Genomic DNA, 23,436 nt, shown 5'->3' with positions numbered 1-23,436 from the left:
GAAAAACAGTTGATTCCTTCTGCTCAGGCAATGTTCCCCAACTCTGAGGACTGTTTTTTTCAGTCAGGACAATGCGCCATGCCATGCAGCTAGATCAATCAAGGTGTGGATGAAGGACCACCACATCAAATCCCTGTCATGGCCAGCCCAATCTCCAGACCTGAACCCAATTGAAAACCTCTGGAATGTAATCAAGAGGAAGATGAATAGTCACAAGCCATCAAACAAAGAAGAACTGCTTACATTTTTGTACCAGGAATGTCATAAGGTCACCCAAAAGCAGTGTGAAAGACTGGTGGAAAGCATGCCAAGACGCATGAAAGCTGTGATTATAATCATGGTTATTCCACAAAACATTGATTTCTGAACCCTCCCTGCGTTAAAACATTATTATTGTTGTTTCTAAATGATTATGAGCTTCTTTTTTTTTTTCATTATATGAGGTCTGCAAGCAATGCATCTTTTTGTTATTTCGACCACTTCTCTTTTTCATAAAGTAAATACAAAATTTATTGCTTGGAACTTCGGAGACATGCGGTCAGTAGTCTATAGAATAAAAGAACAATTTACATTTTACTCAAAAATATACCTATAAAGAGAAAAATCAGACAAACTGAACATTTTGCCGTGGTCTCTTAATTTGTCCTAGAGATGTGTATACCCACACACGCACATACATGTATATATATTACATAGTTTCCTTTATTATGTATATTGCCGTCTCTTATTACACAGTGCCCTCTATTTATGTACAGCATAGTCTCTTACTGTACATATTGGATTATATAGAGCCCTGTCTTTATTACATACCGTCCTGTCTTGTTAGATGTATAATGCAATGATGGCTGATGGAGCATGGGAAAGCTTCTTTTCTAATGGAGGATTAGTTGGACTGGTCGTCTGGTCACCGGATGCTCCATCAGCAGTCATTTTATATCTAACAAGAGAGAGGACTATGTAATAAAACAAGACGCTGTGAATAACAAAAATAACAAGAATAAACTATGTAAGAGACAGCACTGTACATAATAGCAGAGGAAGTTATATAATAAGGGATGGCATCATATATAACTAGAGAAGAAGGTATGTTATAAGAAACGGTGTTATTCATAATAAAAGAGGAAACTGTAACTAAGGATGGTGTTATACATAATTAGTGAGTACACTATATACTAAGGAACTGTCTATACATAAGTGAGTACACTATTTGGATCAATACAAACAAGTAGATGCCGCGCTTAAAAATACAGAAACCAATATCACATAGTACAAAATGAACAGTTTAAAAACAAAGAACAAACAAAACCTCCCCGTAGATACACATCACCAGAGGCTCCCTGACCCAGAAACAGATACTCCCCTCACCACTACAGCGCCGCACTAGCGGCACAGACCATCTCACAATAAATTAGGTGCCAATGTCTTCAGCTTAACTATTATGAGACTGTCACAGCTACGTGCGGGTCCGTGCTGAGTGCGAGTGGGAGTCCTTCTGCCCGATATAGACCACCAAGGGCTCTGGCGTGGTGCATGTCAAATGATGCTATGCAGCGTAAACCAGGGAAGCCCTGGCCGGTAGCGTTCCCTGGATACCACAGACCAAAACAGCAATGGCCGATAAGCTCCTCCTACCTAGTGACGTCACTAATCGTAAGGAGCGCTGGATCGCTCAAAAAGGGGGAGAGGATTCAACCAACGCGTTTCAAAGAGCAACGCTCTTCTTCTTCAGGGTTACCGCTCCCCTAGCTCACCCTATCTTATATACTGTCTGGCCATTACTGCGCACCACCCCCTCCTTAACCCCAGGTGTCCCAGCTCTCTTAGAAACAGCCACACCAATACTGTGCATTCACAGACTGCAGCGCAGAGTACAGTATATATGGATCCCTTTCCCTGTATTGGAATAGGCTGCAGATGGCTCCCTCAGTATGCTGCATAAAAACCCCAAACTACCTGCATACATATATTAAAACCTTAACTTTATTAACAAATAAAAAATATAAAAAATATATATATATATATGTATCTGCAAAAACCGCATTAGAGCGCATTTAAAATTATTCCAGTGTCAATGACACTCATAAAACCAATTTAAAAAACTCTCAGTGATCCTAAGCAATAAATACATTACAATAAAAAAAAACACTACAGTACAAAGTGACATATATTAAAATGTACTCACACAATATATTTAAAAAAATCACTCTACAATATCGCCTCCAAAGAGGAGCCATATCCTCGAGTTTGTATTATCTATTGGCATCTCTCCAATACCCTATTTTGCCAGTATTCTATCTGATTAACGATTCACCTTAATACTATTTAGAAGGCGAATATTTCCACCTCATGGTTCAAACCCTTTGGGGCCAGACTATCCAGGGTGAATATCCATTGTGTCTCCACCCTGGACATGCTTTTAATGCTTGGGGATTATATTAAAAGCATGTCCAGGGTGGAGACACAATGGATATTCACCCTGGATAGTCTGGCCCCAAAGGGTTTGAACCATGAGGTGGAAATATTCGCCTTCTAAATAGTATTAAGGTGAATCGTTAATCAGATAGAATACTGGCAAAATAGGGTATTGGAGAGATGCCAATAGATAATACAAACTCGAGGATATGGCTCCTCTTTGGAGGCGATATTGTAGAGTGATTTTTTTAAATATATTGTGTGAGTACATTTTAATATATGTCACTTTGTACTGTAGTGTTTTTTTTTATTGTAATGTATTTATTGCTTAGGATCACTGAGAGTTTTTTAAATTGGTTTTATGAGTGTCATTGACACTGGAATAATTTTAAATGCGCTCTAATGCGGTTTTTGCAGATACATATATATATATATTTTTTATATTTTTTATTTGTTAATAAAGTTAAGGTTTTAATATATGTATGCAGGTAGTTTGGGGTTTTTATGCAGCATACTGAGGGAGCCATCTGCAGCCTATTCCAATACAGGGAAAGGGATCCATATATACTGTACTCTGCGCTGCAGTCTGTGAATGCACAGTATTGGTGTGGCTGTTTCCAAGAGAGCTGGGACACCTGGGGTTAAGGAGGGGGTGGTGCGCAGTAATGGCCAGACAGTATATAAGATAGGGTGAGCTAGGGGAGCGGTAACCCTGAAGAAGAAGAGCGTTGCTCTTTGAAACGCGTTGGTTGAATCCTCTCCCCCTTTTTGAGCGATCCAGCGCTCCTTACGATTAGTGACGTCACTAGGTAGGAGGAGCTTATCGGCCATTGCTGTTTTGGTCTGTGGTATCCAGGGAACGCTACCGGCCGGGGCTTCCCTGGTTTATGCTGCATAGCATCATTTGACATGCACCACGCCAGAGCCCTTGGTGGTCTATATCGGGCAGAAGGACTCCCACTCGCACTCAGCACGGACCCGCACGTAGCTGTGACAGTCTCATAATAGGTAAGCTGAAGACTTTGGCACCTAATTTATTGTGAGATGGTCTGTGCCGCTAGTGCGGCGCTGTAGTGGTGAGGGGAGTATCTGTTTCTGGGTCAGGGAGCCTCTGGTGATGTGTATCTACGGGGAGGTTTTGTTTGTTCTTTGTTTTTAAACTGTTCATTTTGTACTATGTGATATTGGTTTCTGTATTTTTAAGCGCGGCATCTACTTGTTTGTATTGATCCATATTATTATTCAGGGGGGGCACTACCCTGATTGATGCCAGCAGCTGATAACCATTAGGTAGTTCTGTGGGTGAGTGCCAGTGTTTATACTAGAGTACACTATTTACTGAAGGGAGTGTGATATAAATAATAAGTGAGTATACTATATACTAAGGGACTGTGCTATACATAATAAGTGCGTACACTATATACAAAGGGACTGTGCTATACATAATAAGGCTACATCCCTGTATCTGTGTGAGGTGTTGGTGTGCTGCCCTCTTTTACAGATGCATTGAGGATGTCCCATTCTGATCCTCAAAATCAGATCAGAAGAGAACATTGTCTGACCCTCACAGATCTCATTCTCAGATCCATGATTTTCATGTATTGTGAATGGACCTATAAAGCTGTATGAGTCCGTGTGCCATCTGATAAGAAAACCTGGAAGCACACGGACATTTGTGACAAATGTGAGAATGTAGAATAAGGGATATTACAAAAAGCATTATCACTCCACGTCACACAGTGTGGATACAGAATAATATCTACATCCAGGCACATCCCGCTGACGTCTCGTCTGATTAGAGCCGCTTTCTCCTGTTTCTTCTCCATCAGGATAGACCTTCATGTTGACATCTCCCAGACACGACTCTTCTTGTCACCATGATCTTCGCAGCCCTGAAAATAAGAACATACATACATTGTTTACATACATGTGTCTCCCCCCTCAATACAGATATGTACCCTACCATTAAAAATATAGAGTGATAAGCAGCACTGTGCCCCCATTAACTATAATCTCTGACTCACAATAATATAAACTATTCAGTCTCTGACTCTCCCCAATTACCTGTAAGGTTATGTACACATGGAAAATATACAAGGTTTTACAGTGCAGGAAAAGTGAATGAGATCCCTGAAGTCTCATGCACATGCTGCTTATTTTTTCTTTGCAGATTTACAGCAGATTAAAATCTGCATAATGTCAATTCTTGAAGCACAATGGAAGACCATAGAAGAGATCCAAGACAGGAATGGTAATGGTAAAAAATATCTTTATTTAATAAACGTGATAATTATACATGAAAATTAGTAAAAATTGTGCACACACCAGACAATAATATATTATGCCAGACTAAAAGAGAAAATAAGAAAATAAATAAAATGAAAAAATGTATAAAGAAGAGATATAAAAAATATATATTCAATATTTTCTGTATTTCAGACCACATATGGTTAATCAGACCCAGACTTATTGTAGATGGTATATTATCTCCCTCAAAACTCCAATGAGTGAAATAAGGGGCAGACAACTAAAGTGAAAAAAGTTTGTGCAAATGTGCAAATATTTTTCAAAACAATGTGCAACAATAATCAATTGCATCCACATAGGAATAAAGTGCAGTGTGCTACATAGCAAAAACTAGCAAATGCCCAAGAGAACAAATGGACAAAGTGAAGGAAGGGGGGCCGTATATAGCCGTGTATCATAGAGGTAAGTAACACTAAGAGTACTGGGGTAAATCAAGTGGGTGATCCAAAAAGAAACTAATATACCTTTAAGACCGTCCGGTCATTAAAGTATGCGCACCCCGACGCGCATTTCGGAAAGGAGTTCCTTTCGTCCCCTGACGAAACGCGCGTCGGGGTGCGCATACTTTAATGACCAAACGGACTTAAAAGTATATTACTTTCTTTTTGGATCACCCACTTGATTTACCCCAGTACTCTTAGTGTTACTTACCTCTATGATACACGGCTATATACAGCCCCCCTTCCTTCACTTTGTCCATTTGTTCTCTTGGGCATTTGCTAGTTTTTGCTATGTAGCACACTGCACTTTATTCCTATGTGGATGCAATTGATTATTGTTGCACATTGTTTTGAAAAATATTTGTACATTTGCACAAACTTTTTTCACTTTAGTTGTCTACCCCATATTTCACTCATTGGAGTTTTGAGGGAGATAATATACCATCTACAATAAGTCTGGGTCTGATTAACCATATGTGGTCTGAAATACAGAAAATATTGGATATTTTCTTTTATATCTCTTTTTTATACATTTTTTCATTTTATTTATTTTCTTATTTTCTCTTTTAGTCTGGCATAATATATTATTGTCTGGTGTGTGCACAATTTTTACTAATTTTCATGTATAATTATCACGTCTATTAAATAAAGATATTTTTTACCATTACCATTCCTGTCTTGGATCTCTTCTATGGTCTTCCATTGTGATGTGGTCCTTCACTTTATAAGTGGTTTATCACTCGACTTCTTTGTAGTGCACTGGGTGTATGTATAAATTTTATATAGCGTATATTTATTTATTTTTATATATATATTTGTGACCTACCCGATATACTATTACCCCAACAGGTGTTACTACTGTGTTTTAATTAAATAATGTCAATTCTTGCAGTCTATTTCACCCATGCTAATGGGGGAAAATACATAAAGCATGGGAAAAATGTAGAAAAAAAAAGTATTTTATGCAACTTTCTTCCTGCCAACACAATAGGACATGCAGCATAATTTTCTCCTGGAAATCCTGAAAATGTGCACATAGCATTAGTCCTGTCATTGAAAGCATCAAAATGAATTTGGGGGTGGGAGAAGATGCTATCAGGTACTGAGCATCCTCCGCCACCTCTCAATTCATTACAAGTCCCTGACAGCTTCTTCTCCCACCTTTCAATTCATTATAAAGTGTCATATGCACCTTACCACCTCCTCTCCCAATCCCTAATAAATGTTAAGTCCCCAATAGCATCACAATGAATTGTAAGATTGAGGAGGACGATATCAAGGGCTTAGCGCTCTAATCTTCCACCCAATTAATTTTACATCCATATCTTACAACCTCCTCCCCTCCCCCTGTTTGTAAATCCATTATAAGTTCCCCTTCCTCTCATCCTAATCCCACACCCCTCATTGTCCTCCTCCCCTCCTGCATCCCATCATTGTCCTCTCCCCCACCTCCATCATTGCCCTCAACGTCACTGCCTTCTCCACCACATCATTGCCCTCTCCATCACCCCATCATTGCCCTCTCCACCACCCCATCATTGCCCTCTTCCCCACCGCATCATTGCCCTCTCCACCAGCTCCCATCATTGCCCACTCCATTCCCATCATTGCTTTCTCCCCCACCTCAATCATTGCCCTCTCCACCGTTATCATTGCTTTCTCCCCCACCACCACATCATTGCTCTCTCCATCACCTCCATCATTGCCATTTCCACCACCTCTATCATTGCCTTCTCCCCACCACCTCCATCATTGCCTTCTCCCCCTCCACCCCTTCATTGCCCTCTCTATCACCTCCTTCATTGCCTTCTACCCTACCACCACCATCATTGCCCTTTCTACCACCTCCATCATTGCCTACTCCCTCACCACTCCCATCATTGCCCTTTCCATCACCTCTGTCATTGCTTTCTCCCCCACTAGCCCCATCATTGCCATCTCCATCACCCCTCCCATCATTGCCCTTTCCACCACCTGTCATTGCCCTCTTCCCCACCCCATCATTGCCCTCTCCACCAGCTTCCATCATTGCCCTCTCCATTCCCATCATTCCTTTCTCCCCCACCTCAATCATTGCCCTCTCCACCACCCCAATCATTGCCCTCTCTGCCACCTCCATCATTGTCCTCCCCACGATCTCCATTATTGCCTTCTCCACCACCACCCCTATCATTGCCTTTTCCACCACCTCTATCATTTCATTCTTCACCCCTGCATCATTTCCCTTTCCACCACCTTTATCATTGCTTTCTCCCCCACCACCCCATCATTGCCCTCTCCATCACCTCCATCATTGCCTTCTCCCCCACCACCTCCATCATTGCCTTCTCCCCCACCACCTCCATCATTGCCTTCTCCCCACCACCCCCTTCATCGCCCTCTCTATCACCTCCATCATTGCCTTCTCCCCCACCACCTCCATCATTGCCTTCTCCCCCACCACCTCCATCATTGCCTTGACCCCCACCACCCCCTTCATTGCCCTCTCTATCACCTCCATCATTGCCTTCTACCCTACCACCACCATCATTGCCCTTTCCACCACCTCCATCATTGCCTACTCCCTCACCACTCCCATCATTGCCCTTTCCACCACCTCTGTCATTGCTTTCTACCCCACTAGCCCCATCATTGCCATCTCCATCACCCCATCATTGCCCTCTCCACCACCCACACACACACATACACACCCATAGCACCACTCACCTCTCCGCACATTCCCCAGCAGCAGCATCGTCATCAATGGCTGCTTTCTATCAGACACAGATGGGCGCTGAATGCTGATGTTATCCAGCCATGCTGCTGTGTCAGACAGGAAGCTCAGACAGGAAACACAGGATGGATCCCTTCAGCTTTGCAGCCATTTTCTCCTGTGAGCAGTGGAGCTGCAGGGATTATTCCCTGCTCGCTGCACACGAGGGCAATATGGCCAGGCACCCCCTTAAAGCCTGGCCAGATTGCCCTCAGTATTAGCCACCCTGCAGGGGCCCCCTCCACCCCAGGCATCAGTGCAGACGCACCGGCTGCACATGCGATATGTCCGCCCCTGGCTGGAGTCACACTAGCGTACAGTATCGGATGTGAAATGCTAATGACACTCGGCTTCTGCTCTGCTGCAAGGGTGAGCTGAGTATCAATGCTCTGTGCTCGATCCTCTTGCATCAGAGAATCACAGCACATGTGCGGAAGAAACAGAGAAAGTAATTTCTCCATTTCTTCATTGCCTGTTTTGGCATCAGTCTGATGTTTCACACGCACCCATAGACTTGTATGGGTGCAAGTGAGCAGAGTCTCGCTGCCAATCACAGCATGCAGCTGAATTAGCATGAGAAAATAATCGCTGATGTGCACTGCACCATAATATAACAATAGACTTAGTGCTATCCGATTAAACATCGCAAAGCACTCGGCTGTGTTATATGGAAGTATGAGTGAGTATATAGTGTGCAGGTAATACAAGGATGGCTGGTGACATTATACTCAGGAGCTCTTTATATAGTGTCAGTGTACAGGTAATACATTGACTCATGTCATGATTCTAGTTGAAGTCCTTCATCTTCACCTTTCCTCTTCATCCAGCACAGACCACCATAATTTCTTCTAGCGAGTACTCATTTATGCACAAAACAACACAAAGTTATCTAGAGCACCACTTCCAGAGCACATTCCCCAATTTTCCCCCAACTTCTACACTTTACCAGATGACGAAAAAAAGCAACAAAGTGTCGCTCTGCACAGTAACAATTCCTCCCCCCACTGAAAACAGTATCTTCATAAATAAAATTCATCACGGCAGTAAAATATCTTTTAATTAGCACCTACAATAATAATGTCCCACATAATGCCCCTTTCCTGTAATAACATCCCTCATCCTAGCCCCATGTGTCTTATTGCTGGCCCCCTTGTGTTTCATTGTTGACCTGTTTGTATCTCATTCCTGGACCCCTTGTGTTTTGTTCCTGTTCCTGTGTCTCATTCCTGGCGCTTTTATGTCTCATTTCTGGTCCCATGTGTCTCATTCCTGGCTCCATGTGTCTCATTACTGGCCCCTTGTATCTTCATTCTGCCCCCGGTATGTTCTGCCATCCTAGCCCCATACGTCTCCATCCTGGCCCCATATGTCCTCCCATCTTGGCCCTATGTGTCTTCATTCTGCCCCCATATATCCTTCCAATCTGGCCCCATAAGTCTCCAACTTGCTCCAATATGTTCTCCCATCCTGAACCTATGTGTCTCCATCCTACCCTCATATGATTTCCCATCCTGGCCCCACATGTGCTTCCATGTTGGCACCATATATCCTCACATTCTGGCCCCATATGAACTCCCATCCTGCCCCCAAATGAACTCCCTTCCTGCCCCATATGAAATCCCATCCTTGCACTATATGAAATCATATCCGATCCCCATATGAACTCCCATCCTGCGCCCATATGAACTCACATCCTGTCCCCATATGAAATCCCATCCTGGCCCTATATAATCTCCCATTCTGCACCCATATTGCAGCTTTCAGTATAAAAAAGTTTCTCCTTACCTGGCTGAGATCCTCATCCTCTTGAAGATTGTAAGCCAAAACCAGGAGTGGAGCAATCAGAGGGAAAGTATAATAGAATCACATCACCACTTCTGTATTTATCACCCACTCCTGGTTTTGGCTTACAAATGTAAAATACTGACCAAATACTGAAAAGAAAAAGATTAAGAAAAGAAAACTCATCCAAAGACTCCCTGAGGCCAAGAAGCCACTGGCTAGATGCCATTTAAATAAAAGCAAAAAGAAGCTGGTAAAAGGAGTCATGGCAAAAGCATCAGCAAAATCAACAGCTTTTTTCCTGAAGCGGCATGTCCAATTTTTGCTCCAAAGCCTCCTCAAACAACACAGCGTCTTTATCAGATGGATTATACCTGGAATCTGCCTTAAAAACGCATTGCAAAGCCGCCGCAAAAAGTGAACATATTGCACAGTAATGTCAGAGCGACAGTTACAGATTAAATCACAACCAAAATTACACCGGCAGTGGCGAAAATACCAAAACTGCCAGCTTTGCCTAGAAAAACCTTGTCGGCTGCAACAACGTCTTAAAGATGTTTTGTGGGCATACCCCAAGATTGGAGAGTTTCCTGAATCAATTTGAAAAACTCAAGTTTTCTGAGTAGTTAAAAAGTCCAGTGTGAACAGTTTCTATATCACGTGTCATCTTAGATTTCCAGAAACATAACATGAATGCATTTCATTAAATAAAACTTCCAAAAAAACATTTTATTTGCTAGTAAAAGTAATTGGAAACAATCTACACATGTGCAATGTGAGATGAGATGTCGTTAGTTAATTGCTGCTTTTGTCTTTTTGACAGGAGAAAGATGGAAATCACATAATTTCTACCACTGGGCCAAAAGGAACATCCGTAGAGGAAACCGACATGAAAAGTCGTGTCAGCGTGAACAAGAATATGCAACTTGTGATTGAGAACATACAATTACTGGATGAAAAGATATTTATATGTCGGGTTGAAGACCAAAATGGTGCAGTGAAAGAAAGTAAAGTGCATCTCAAAGTCTACAGTGAGTGCAGAAAAGCATTGTAATGGAAAGAGGCTCTGTACACCTCAGTACTGATGAGTGATTCCCCAATATCATCCCTAAGGGCTCATACCCATATGTGTGAAAAAAGGTCCAACACCAGGACTGAAAAAACGGACGAGTGACATGCGAATACAATCCGATTTTTCACACCTAGCATCCGATTTACATCTGAATGCAGTGCGATTGTTATCTGTATATAATAGATTGAGATAGATAGATAGATATGAGATAGATAGATAGATAGATAGATATTAGATAGATAGATAGATAGATAGATAGATAGATAGATAGATAGATAGATAGATAGATAGATTGCAGTGCGATTTATAACATGAGCTTTTAGCTCATAGAGCAATTCTCTAAGCCATTGTTTTCAAAGGAAATATTTGTCAAAACACAAATATAATTATACCCAATATTTTATTGGTTGGTGAAGTAGTACCAACTTAAACAGTAACACAAAAAAGCAAATATCACAAGAACTTTGCTAGCGCTGATTGGCTAAAAAATAGAATTGACAATTTGAACAGAAACAAAGTTCCCTGATGAAGGCAAATTGACTTGTTGGCACCCAATGCAAGAAGGAAAATACCCTGCTCGTAATAGAATTGGTCTTCTTATATGGGTCAGAAGAACCTTTTGGGCCCTCCTAGGCTCCAGAGCTCTGGTGCATCCACCATATAACTCTGACAACTAACTCTCTTCTATCCTAGAAAGTAAAATGTACAAAAGAATGGTCCACACATAGCGTGTTCATTCCTCAGTGACCAAATGTAGAGTTAAGAAATGTCACTTCCCGGTAAAGTAAATTTCTAATTGTGGTTCTTTCATAACACAGAGGCTCCTGATGAACCAGAAATCACAATGGAAGAAAATGGAATTCAAATATCAGATGAGGCCATTCAGGTAAATGAAAATTCTGTGTGAAAAATGTCACAAATAGTTTAAATTTAGGCCTCCTTCAGAGGTCTGTCTCTACTCATGTGTGCTTAAGATATAGTCAGTGTCCTGGATCCAAGTTTCATCAGTGTTTCCTCCGCGAGATAATTTTTACCATCAGTTCATATATGGAAAAATAAAGAAATAAATGACAAATCTTCTCCTACCCACTACATTGTTGATCACAAACAACACACGGATTGTACATGAATGCCATCCATGTGCTGTATGTGTTTATCACGGACCCATAGACTTGTATTGGTACTTGTCATCTGTGATGTCGGTAAAATACAGACATGTCTCCATAATTTTAGCATGGACATACGGTTCACAAAAAAACACAGAAATGTGAACAGCTCCATAGATTTTATGGCTGCTCATTCTACCCTTGAAAATCATGAATACAACACGTATTGCTGAATGAGGACTTAAAGAAAGATTCTGCTGATCCTAGGACTGAGCCATTTCATCCATGCTAACCTAGAAACCTGTCTGTCTTGTCTTCATTATGGCCGGAATATACGGATTCCAGATGTTTTCAGTTACAGTACTTTTTGAAAAGTCTCAAAATTGTTCCAAATGTACATCAGTCCCCACTAGGACTAATTTTATGTACACGAGATATTTTTTCACAATTTTTGTGATGTAATAAATAATGAAATAATGACCATTTCTGACTTTGCTGAAAATTCATGAATCGTGTGCCTTAGTTTTGAAGAATTTTGATGCAAAAGTCAGCCACAAATTCAGCTAAAAACAAAAAATGACTTAAAAAATGCAAATGATGAATCGGGCCATAGTGTTCATTATAAGACATCTATCTAAATACACCAATATCCTCAATCTTCAATTAGTCAAGCCAAAAAGCATATCACAAATAAAGCCTAGTGCAGTGGATCATATAAGAAGCCTCCATATAGTAATAACAAGTTATCATATATAGAGTAATTGTTAACCCTCTAAAAAAGTTTTTAAGCCATAACTATACCAATAGTAACACATATCAAGGCAACATAACCTGAACTATAGGAATCCAGGAACTTACGGCACCGACGTGCGTTTCACAATGAAATGCTTCTTCCAGGATCCCTATTTATATATTGATGCTTCTTATATGATCCAATACACTGATTATATAATCTGTTTTAGTTTATTATCTCTCAATATGTTATTATTTGTGTAATTACAAGTCATTGGTATTGAGGTCAAAGAATATATATTGTTGCTCTGATATAGCCTGCTAGTACGACACAGATATTTTCTAGATAGTCTATTGTACTGTCATCTCATCAATTTTCAGGCTGTTATTATATTATGTTCTTATATATTTAAATATGTGACATCACATCTATATATGAGAGATATAAAAGTTATGCTTTACCCCTCATCATACCATCATTTTTGCAACATCTCTAAAGATTGCTATTGACTAAGTATCATATTGTATCATAATCCAGGAATACCCACCTGTTTTTGTTTCTGTGCTAACCCATTTTTATATCTGCTTTATTTATTGATATTTATTATTTAATGAAATATTACCAAAATATAAAGATGTTTTAGCCCTTTCCAAAGACCTATTGTCTTTAGGTGTTTAAAACATTCATCTAACCAAGTAGGGTTGGGCAGATCAATTGAGTCCATCGATTAGGAGAGTATACTCTGGCCGTTGGATGGGAGCCTCGTGAATCTCTTACCTTCCGGGATCCCCAGTGTGGCTTCAGATAAGCTGGCCTGGCGCCACATTGTCATTGTGGTGTAATGCACAGATGATGTCGTGCCAGCCAGACTCATCAAAAGCCATGCCGGTGATGCCACAAGGAAAGAGATTCGCAAGCCTACCGTTTAGCTGCCAAAGACTACTAACCTGGCCATTGGACTAATTGATATGTGCATCTCTAATAGTAAGGTAGTAAAATGTTGTTTTATCCTGAATTGTTAATCCAGAAGAAGGAGATCTCTATTAGGCTGTAAATATCTCCCACAGACTATAATAGAGAGTGGTGTTTGCAGCAACTTCTCCTCTGCTTTGACAGAGGCTAGGTACTTCAGTTCTCGGGAATGTTGGAGGTTCACCAACCATCAGACCCTTGTGGCTTATTTTGTGGAAATGCCATAAAAGCTATGTTCCACAAAACTCCCTTCAAGTTTTATTTTTATTTCAAGCTTTATTTTCACTTTTGTGGATTTTCTCATGGATTTGCAGTAAAATCCACGTGTATTACATGCATTGAAAAGTGAAACGTTCACAGAAAGAGTTGACGATCTCCATTAGTTTTTATTGAAATGCTTGCAGTGCTGATGCTTAGCATGCTCATGCAATGTACCTAGGCATGACTACTGACCCCAGTGATTGGCTGCGATAGCCACATGATGTAGGGATGATGTCACTGCTGCACACATGTCACCAAAGCCTGACAGGAAGCAGCAAAGAGGCAGAACTGATGCTACAGTCAGTAAGTAAGGCTGATTTGATTATTCTAACCCAGACACCCAGTGTGGGGGGTGGGGCAGCACAATAGAGGTGACAGTGCTATAAGAGGAAGAGAGCTGATCGAAGGTTTTATAATGTTACACAGCTAAACTCAGCTAAACTGACCCTCCCCGACACTTTGGACCTTATCTGAAAGCTGTTAAGGTACCTTCACACTGGCCAACTTAACAATGATATCGCTAGCGATCCGTGACGTTGCAGCGTCCTGGCTAGCGATATCGTTGTGTTTCACAGGCAGCAGCGATCTGGATCCTGCTGTGACATCGTTGGTTGGAGCAGAAAGTCCAGAACTTTATTTCGTCGCTGGATCTCCCACAGACATCGCTGAATCGGTGTGTGTGACGCCGATTCAGTGATGTCTTCACTGGTAACCAGGGTAAACATCGGGTTACTAAGTGCAGGGCCGCGCTTAGTAACCCGATGTTACCCTGGTTACCAGCATAAACGTAAAAAAAAAAAAACACTACATACTTACATTCCGGTGTCTGTCCTCCGGCGCTCTGCTTCTCTGCACTGTGTAAGCGCCAGCCAGCCGTAAAGCAGAGCACAGCGGTGACGTCACCGCTGTGCTTTCCGGCCGACGCTTACACAGTGCAGAGAAGCAGAGCACCGGAGGACAGACACCGGAATGTACGTATGTAGTGTTTTTTTTTTACGTTTACGCTGGTAACCAGGGTAAACATCGGGTTACTAAGCACGGCCCTGCGCTTAGTAACCCGATGTTTACCCTGGTTACCAGGGGACTTCGCATAGTTGGTCGCTGGAGAGCTGTCTGTGTGACAGCTCTCCAGCGACCACACAGCGACGCTGCAGCGATCGGGATCGTTGTCTAGATCGCTGCAGCGTCGCTAAATGTGACGGTACCTTAAGTCATCTGTTCTTTACTCACAGCACTTTCTAATCATGCAGGAGGTTAGACCTGGAGATCATGCTGTCATTATATGTTACACACCAAGAAACCTGCTCAAAGCCATGCTTATGATTGGGCAACGTACTACAGGAGGAAAAAGTGCATGCCCCCGATATAAAATAAATGGTATCAATCACTTGAACTTAATGAAAAGTAACTTATTAGGTGCCAAATACTTTGATTGTTAATATCACTAAAGCAGAGAGGCAAAAAATACCTAAAAAAAACCTCTGTTTTATTCCGCTCCACAGCCGCTATTATATTGTGCGTCCAGTTCATTATGGAAAATTTGGTGAAAGTTCCTCTTTTATTTCTTTTATTGCAGATTGGAACATGTGAAAGTAATAATGGCTTTCCCACCCCCAATATCACTTGGTATAAGAATAACACCCCACTGAAAAATGGAAAGGACGGTAAGAAAAAATGGGCAAAATAGAACACTGAAGTGTTATTTAGTGCTGTGTTTACTACTTTCAGTTATTAACTATTCAATGTGGGATCTATAAAAGAATAGACCTCTTCTTTAGGATGTTGTTCTAAATATTTTGGAATATTTTGCATTCAGATTGGAAAAAGTGTGTTAGTCAAAATTGACAGCTTAAAGTAAATACATAGCAAGAAGAAATGCAATTACCAGCTCACTGGAACACACATGCATGGACCAGTCCTGGTGAGCAATGGTACAATGATAGGAAAAGGAACTAGGATCCATCACTTCCTATGGAGAGTTGAAATCATTCAGCCTTTATTACAAACATCTTGTAAGGTCAGGGCCGACTCCAGGTCTTCGTGGGTCCCGGGTGAAAGAGTCTCAATGGGCCCATTTAACACATACCACGATTTATGACGCACAGATACGGCAGAGAAATATAGGTGTAGCACAGTGCCAAAGATTTCACTTAAGTCTTAGGCTACTTTCACACTAGCGTTTTTTTCAATACGTCGCAATGCGTCGTTTAGGGGAAAAAACGCATCCTGCAAAGTTGTCTGCAGGATGCGTTTTTGCCCCATAGACTAACATAAGTGACGCATTGCGATGCATTGACACACGTCGCAACCGTCGTGCGATGGTTGCGCCATGTTGTGGCGGACCGCCGGGAGCAAAAAACGTTACATGTAACGTTTTTTGCTTCCCACGGTCCGCCATTTCTGACCGCGCATGCGCGGCCGGAACTCCTCCCCCACCTCCCCGCACCTCACAATGGGGCAGCGGATGCGCTGGAAAAATGCATCTGCTGCCCCCGTTGTGCGGCGCATTTCACTGCTAGCGTCGGTACCTCGGCCCGACGCCCTGCGACGGGCCGAGTACGACGCTAGTGTGAAAGTAGCCTTACATTACATGAGTGATATCTATTGTAAATTCTAAAATAGCTCAGAAATTGGACAATATAGTCCTCATACAGAATTATGGGCACCACATAGTCATTCATACAGTATTATGGGCTCCACCTAGTATTCCATACAGAATAATGAGCCTCATACAGCTCTGGCAAAAATTAAGAGACCACTGCACAGTTTTATAAAAATCAGCTACTCTACATGTCTGACAGCCATTCCATTGCAGTGTCAGTTGAATTCCAAGCAGAGTGCACTTCATTCTACTTAATGTGTTTCTGATTGGGTGATCACCTGAACCAAATCTTTTTTAACGAAGGAAAGTATAAAAACACTGCTGTGGTGTTCACAATCCTCTTGCAATAGGACAAGCTGGATGGCAAAAAAGTGCTAGTAATATCCCAAAAGTAATAGGAATGAAAAAATAACTTTTAACAATACCAAAGGAGTTGAAAAGAAAAGTCTTGAGTGAGGAAAAGAAAGCCTCAATTCTTTCTTTACCAGCAGAGGGACACAGTGAGCGTCATGTTGCCTCCATCCTTAAAATTTCTAAGACGGCAGTCCATTACTACAAGGTCAAGTAGCAGACATTGGGGACAATAAAGCTACAGACCGGCATCTTATTCAAATGTAACTTGGCAACCACAGGATGACATCAAGTGACCTATAAAAAAATGGCAGCTGGGGTGAAGTGCACAGCAAGAACAGTTCGAAACAGGTTCCTAGAGGCAGGGCTCAATTCATGTAAAGTGAGAAAAAAGCCTTTCATCAATGAGAAGCAAAGGAGAGCTAGGCTGAAGTTTGCCAAAGACCATAAGGATTGGACCATAGAGGACTGGAGTAAGGTAATCTTCTCTGATGAGTCTAATTTTCAGCTTTGCCCAACACCTGATCATCTAATGGTTAGACGGAGACCTGGAGAGGCGTACAAGCCACAGTGTCTTGCACCCACTGTGAAATTTGGTGGAGGATCGGTGATGATCTGGGCTGGGGATGCTTCAGCAAGGCTAGAATTAGGCAAGTTAGTCTTTGCAAAGGACGTATGAATCAAGCCACACACAAGGTTATCTTGGAAAAACAGTTGATTCCTTCTGCTCAGGCAATGTTCCCCAACTCTGAGGGCTGTTTCTTCCAGCAGGACAATGCGCCATGCCACACAGCTAGGTCAATCAAGGTGAGGATGAAGGACCACCTCATCAAATCCCTATCATGGCCAGCCCTATCTCCAGACCTGTACCCCATTGAAAACCTCTGGAATGTACCATATTTTCTGGTGTATAAGACGACTGGGCGTATAAGACGACCCCCAACTGTTCCATATAAAATATGGAGTTTGGGATATACTCGCCATATAAGACTGGGGTCATCTTATACACCCAGTCATCTTATACGGCGTGTGTGGTGTGGATGGTTCCCAGGGTCTGGAGGAGAGGAGACTCTCCTTCAGGCCCTGGGATCCATATTCATGTAAAAAAAAGAATAAAAATTAAAAATATGGTATATATTTACCCTCCGACGGCCCGCGGCTCTCAGCGGTGCAAGCGGCGGCCTCCATTCCTATGGATGCATTGAGCGAAGGACCTTCGATGACGTCACGTTACCAGTCGCGTGACCGTGAAATTATCGAAGGTCCTTCGCTCAATGCATCCTTAGGAACGGAGGCCACCGCTTGCACCACTGAGAGCCGCGGGCCGTCTGAGGGTAAGTATATCCCATATTTTTTATTTTTATTCTTTTTTTTTACATGAATATGGATCCCAGGGCCTTAAGGAGAGTCTCCTCTCCTCCAGATCCTGAGAACCATCCAGGACCGCTCCCTGCACATGCTGTACCCGGCGTATAAGATGACCCCCAACTTTTGAGATGATTTTCAGGGGTTAAAAGTTGTCTTATACGCCAGAAAATACGGTAATCAAGAGGACAATGGATAGTCACAAGCCATCAAACAAAGACGAACTGCTTGCAATTTTGTACCAGGAGTTGCATAATGTCACACAAAAGCAGTGTGAAAGACTGGTGGAAAGCATGCCAAGACGCATGAAAGCTGTGATTAAAAATCATCGTTATTCCACAAAATATTGATTTCTGAACTCTTCCCGAGTTAAAACATCAGTATTGTTGTTTCTAAATGATTATGAACTTGTTTTTTTTGCATTATTTGAGATCTGCAAGCACTGCATTTTTTGGTCATTTTGACCATTTCTTATTTTCAGAAAATAAATACAAAATGTATTGCTTGGAACTTTGGAGACATGTTGTCAGAAGTTTATAGAATAAAAGAATAATTTACATTTTACTCAAAAATATACCTATAAAGAGAAAAATGGGACAAACTGAACATTTTGCAGTGGTCTCTTAATTTTTGCCAGAGCTGTATATTGATCCATACAGAATAATGGACCTCATATAATGCACCATACATAATGGGTCCCATGTAATGATCCAAACAGTATATAATGGGCTCCCTATATTGCTCAATATACAATGGGTCCCATATAATGCTCCATACAGTATAGCATGGGCCCCATAGAGTATAATGAGCTGCATATATTGCTCCATACAGTATAATGAGTCCCATATAATGCTCCATACAGTATATGATGGGCCCCATATATTGCTCCATACAGAATAGTCCCCATATAATGCTCCATATATAACGGGCTCCATTTGTAATCTGTCCCATATGATGCTCCATATATAATGGACCCCATATGATTCTCCATATATAATGGGTCCTATATGATGCTTCATTTATAATGAGCCCCATATGATGCTCCATGTATCATAGGCCCCATATGATGCTCCATAAATACTGAGCCCCATATATGATGTTCCAGTGTATGATGGGCCCATATAATGCTATATATATAATGGGCCCCATATATGATGCTCCAGTTTTTAATGGGCCACATATATGATGCCCCAGTATATGAAGGGCCCCATATATGATGCTCCAGTGTGTAATGGGCCCCATATAAGATGCTCCAGTGTATGATGGTCCCAATAACCAACTTTTAAACACTAGTGTGAGCGGCTGAAAACCAACTTGACATGAAAACCAACTGTAATGGCAGCTTCCATTACGACTGCAGTAAATGTGTGCAAGATCTAACTTCACTTCATTCCCCCCCCTTTGTGTTTTTACTAAAAAGATAAGGGAGAATGAAGTTTAGGATCTTAATGAGAAGTCATTTTGTCAGTGACTGCAATGTGATACTGACATGTGGACAGTGTCACTGATGACAGCTGGCAGCACCGATTCTAAAATTCATGCTAACTGACATGAAAGTTTAAAAAAACGAGTTCAGTAACACATGCAGTGAATAAACGCAAGTCCTCAATTTTTTTTTTTTTTTTTTTTAAGTAGGTGGGTGGTTTGTTTCCGGCATTCATTGTAATTTTATACCATTAAAAAAAGTATTTTTTGAAGGTAAAACATTTAATACACAAGTTTTTTTTTATCATTTCACTTTGTTTGAAGATACATTCCTTTCAAAGCTACTTTTTTACTTTTTTTCTTCATTCAGTTTGTTCTGAGGGTAATGCTTCTCCTTGGGAATCCTGCCATATTGCCTGTATGACGCTCTATACCGGATAGATAACCAATATGTAACCAATATATGGAACATATTCGCCTATTTGTAAAAATGTTTTCAGATTGCTCATTCAGTAGTTACTATATAACATATATAATCATTAAAGAGGATCTTTCACCAATGTGAGCTTGGTAAACTGGCCACATCATGGAATAGTGGCTCCAGAGTTGAATAAAAGTTGTTATTTTTAAAATTTCTCCTCTCTTTTCCAGAGACATTAGCTTGTAAAGTTTATATTATAATTTATGTTATAGTTCAACTGAGTGTTACCAGATATTTGTCTCTGGGGACATGTACTTCTTCCCCTGCATGCAACTGACCAATCATAAGCAGGTAGCATCATGCAGGAGAAAAAAGAACACACCCCAATCTCTTTACTGATCTTTGCAGCTACTGTGTAAAAATACAGCTGAGCTGAGCAATGTATCACTACAAATACATCCAGATTTCATCTCATGGCAATCAGTGTGGGGGAGGATGAGAGCTGACAGCACTGCGGGATGAGATCTAGTAGTGTTTGTAAGGATGCATAACTCAGTTGTGCTTTACCTATAATAGCTATACAGTAGTTGCTGAGATCAGGAAAGGAGAATGTTATTTTCTCCTCTGTATGTTGCTGCCTGCTTATGATTGGTCCACCTCATGCAGGAGAAGAAGTAAACCCCTCCAGATACAAGTCTCTGGTAACACCCATTTGAAATATAATATAAATTATAACTTTACAAGCCAATGTCCCCACAAGGGAGTAAAGAAATGAAAAAATAAAAACAACATGATGTGGCCATTTTAATATGCTCAAGCTGGTGAAAGATCCTCTTTAAACTAAAGGAGTTACTTCACTTGCATCAAGACCTACTAACAGCTGACCATTGGTGGTGTAAGCTGTTGAATTCCAAGGTATCTGGTCTTGATGAACTAACCTCGACAAACTTGTAGAGGAAACCATATCAAGGTTACATTTTGTATTAAAATCTTGTTTCTTCTCATGTTTACAGGTGTGGTAGTCACATCTCAGGTCATAGTGAAGTCCAACGGACTTATTACAGTCAGGAGTATTCTATCTTCTCCAGTTGAGAAATCCGATGTTTTCTCTTGGTTTTACTGTGATGTTTCTTATCATCTTCCAAAGGGTTCTCATATGTTGGAGTCAGAGAGAAGAAACATCACTGTTGATTGTAAGTAATAATATACAATTTCATTTACATTTGATGCATTTTCCCACATTGCAGTTTTGACATAATTACACATGTACAATTTTGATATTGATTATCACATTACATCATTTCTTTCCAGACCCAAACACTAAAGTAAATCTGCTTGTGAAGAGCAAGTCTGAGATGATAAAGGAAGGAGATATAGTTGAGCTGATATGTAAAGGTGATGGGAACCCACAACCTCAGATTTCGCTGCATAGGGTAAGTTACCTTGGCATCCTCTCCCTTCTTTCACAATGAGACATGCAATTTCAGAATTATTATTATTATTATTATTTATTGTTATAGCGCCATTTGTTCCATGGCGCTTTACATGTGAGGAGGGGTATACATAATAAAAACAAGTACAATAATCTTGAACAATACAAGTCATAACTGGTACAGGAGGAGAGAGGACCCTGCCCGCGAAGGCTCGCAATCTACAAGGGATGGGTGAGGATACAGTAGGCGAGGGTCATGCAGCGGTTTGGTCGATCGGTGGTTACTGCAGGTTGTAGGCTTGCCGGAAGAGGTGGGTCTTCAGGTTCTTTTTGAAGGTTTCGATGGTAGGCGAGAGTCTGATGTGTTGTGGTAGAGGGTTCCAGAGTAGGGGTGATACGCGAGAGAAATCTTGTATACGATTGTGGGAAGAGGAGATAAGAGGGGAGTAGAGAAGGAGATCTTGTGAGGATCGGAGGTTGCGTGTAGGTAAGTACCGGGAGACGAGGTTGCAGATGTATGGAGGAGACAGATTGTGGATGGCTTTGTATGTCATGGTTAGGGTTTTGTAGTGGAGTCTCTGGGCAACGGGGAGCCAGTGAAGGGACTGACAGAGGGGAGAGGCCGGGGAATGGCGGGGGACAGGTGGATTAGTCGGGCAGCAGAGTTTAGAATAGATTGGAGGGGTGCGAGACTGTTAGAGGGGAGGCCACAGAGCAGGAGATTGCAGTAGTCAAGGCGAGAGATGATAAGGGCATGGACTAGGGTTTTTGCAGATTCTTGGTTGAGGAATGTACGGATTTGTGAAATATTTTTGAGTTGAAGTCGGCAGGAAGTGGAAAGGGCTTGGATATGTGGTTTGAAGGAGAGATCAGCGTCAAGGATTACCCCGAGGCAGCGAGCTTGTGGGATCGGGGAGAGTGGGCAGCCATTTACTGTAATGGATAGGTTCGTTGGGGGGGTCGCGTGAGATGGGGGAAAGATGATGAATTCTGTTTTGTCCATGTTAAGTTTCAGAAATCTAGCAGAGAAGAAGGATGAAATAGTGGACAGACATTGAGGGATTCTGGTTAGTAGGGAGGTGATATCTGGTCCAGAGATGTAGATCTGTGTGTCATCAGCATAGAGATGATACTGAAAGCTGTGAGATTCTATGAGCTGTCCCAGGCCAAAGGTGTAAATGGAGAAGAGCAGGGGCCCAAGGACTGAACCTTGTGGGACTCCGACAGATAGGGGGCGAGGTGAGGAGGTGGTGTGTGAGTGGGAGACGCTGAATGTCCGGTCTGTTAGGTATGATGAGATCCAGGATAGGGCCAAGTCTGTGATGCCAAGGGATGAAAGGGTCTGTAATAATAGGGAATGGTCCACTGTGTCAAAGGCAGCCGACAGGTCGAGGAGGAGGAGGATAGAGTAGTATTGTTTGCTCTTGGCGGTTAAGAGGTCATTGGTGACCTTAGTTAGGGCAGTTTCAGTGGAGTGGTGTGACCGGAAGCCAGATTGTAGGCGGTCAAAGAGGGAGCAAGAAGAGAGATGGGAGGACAGTTCAAGGTAGACGTGTTGTTCCAGAAGTTTGGAGGCATAGGGGAGAAGTGATATAGGGCGATAGCTAGATACAGAGGATGGGTCAAGAGAGGGCTTTTTGAGGATAGGTGTGATGGAGGGCATGTTTAAAGCTTGAGGGGAAAACACCAGTTGTTAGTGATAGGTTGAAGAGATGGGTTAGGGTTGGGATGAAGACTGTGGTGAGGTTTGGGATGAGGTGGGATGGGAGCGGGTCAAGTGCACAGGTGGTGAGATGCGATCTTGAGAGTAGAGTGGAGAGTTGATCTTCTGTAATGGTGGAGAAGTTGGTTTTGGAGGTGGAGGGCTGGGAAGTCGGGAGGAAGGGCTCTGGGGGTTGTTGACCAAAACTGTCTCTGATGCTATCAATCTTCTGCTTGAAAAATGAGTCTTCAGCAGAGATAAGTGGGGAGGGAGGAGGTGCTGGGGCACAGAGGAGAGAATT

The 23,436-nt window shown here is 41.8% G+C and overlaps 1 protein-coding gene across 1 annotated transcript in view; it reads left to right on the top strand.

The window, feature by feature from the left end:
• MCAM (melanoma cell adhesion molecule) overlaps positions 1-23,436 on the top strand; it is a 110,449-nt gene that overhangs the window by 54,924 nt on the left and 32,089 nt on the right. Inside the window, exons 3-7 of the mRNA XM_069742151.1 lie at positions 10,517-10,724; positions 11,584-11,651; positions 15,414-15,501; positions 21,015-21,194; positions 21,313-21,434. Coding sequence (XP_069598252.1) covers positions 10,517-10,724; positions 11,584-11,651; positions 15,414-15,501; positions 21,015-21,194; positions 21,313-21,434 — 666 coding nt within the window. The remainder of the gene's footprint in view (positions 1-10,516; positions 10,725-11,583; positions 11,652-15,413; positions 15,502-21,014; positions 21,195-21,312; positions 21,435-23,436) is intronic.

The sequence above is a fragment of the Ranitomeya imitator genome, chromosome 10 (genome assembly GCF_032444005.1).
Source record: "Ranitomeya imitator isolate aRanImi1 chromosome 10, aRanImi1.pri, whole genome shotgun sequence".
Lineage (NCBI taxonomy): Eukaryota > Metazoa > Chordata > Amphibia > Anura > Dendrobatidae > Ranitomeya > Ranitomeya imitator.
This window is presented reverse-complemented; position numbering and strand designations above follow the sequence as displayed.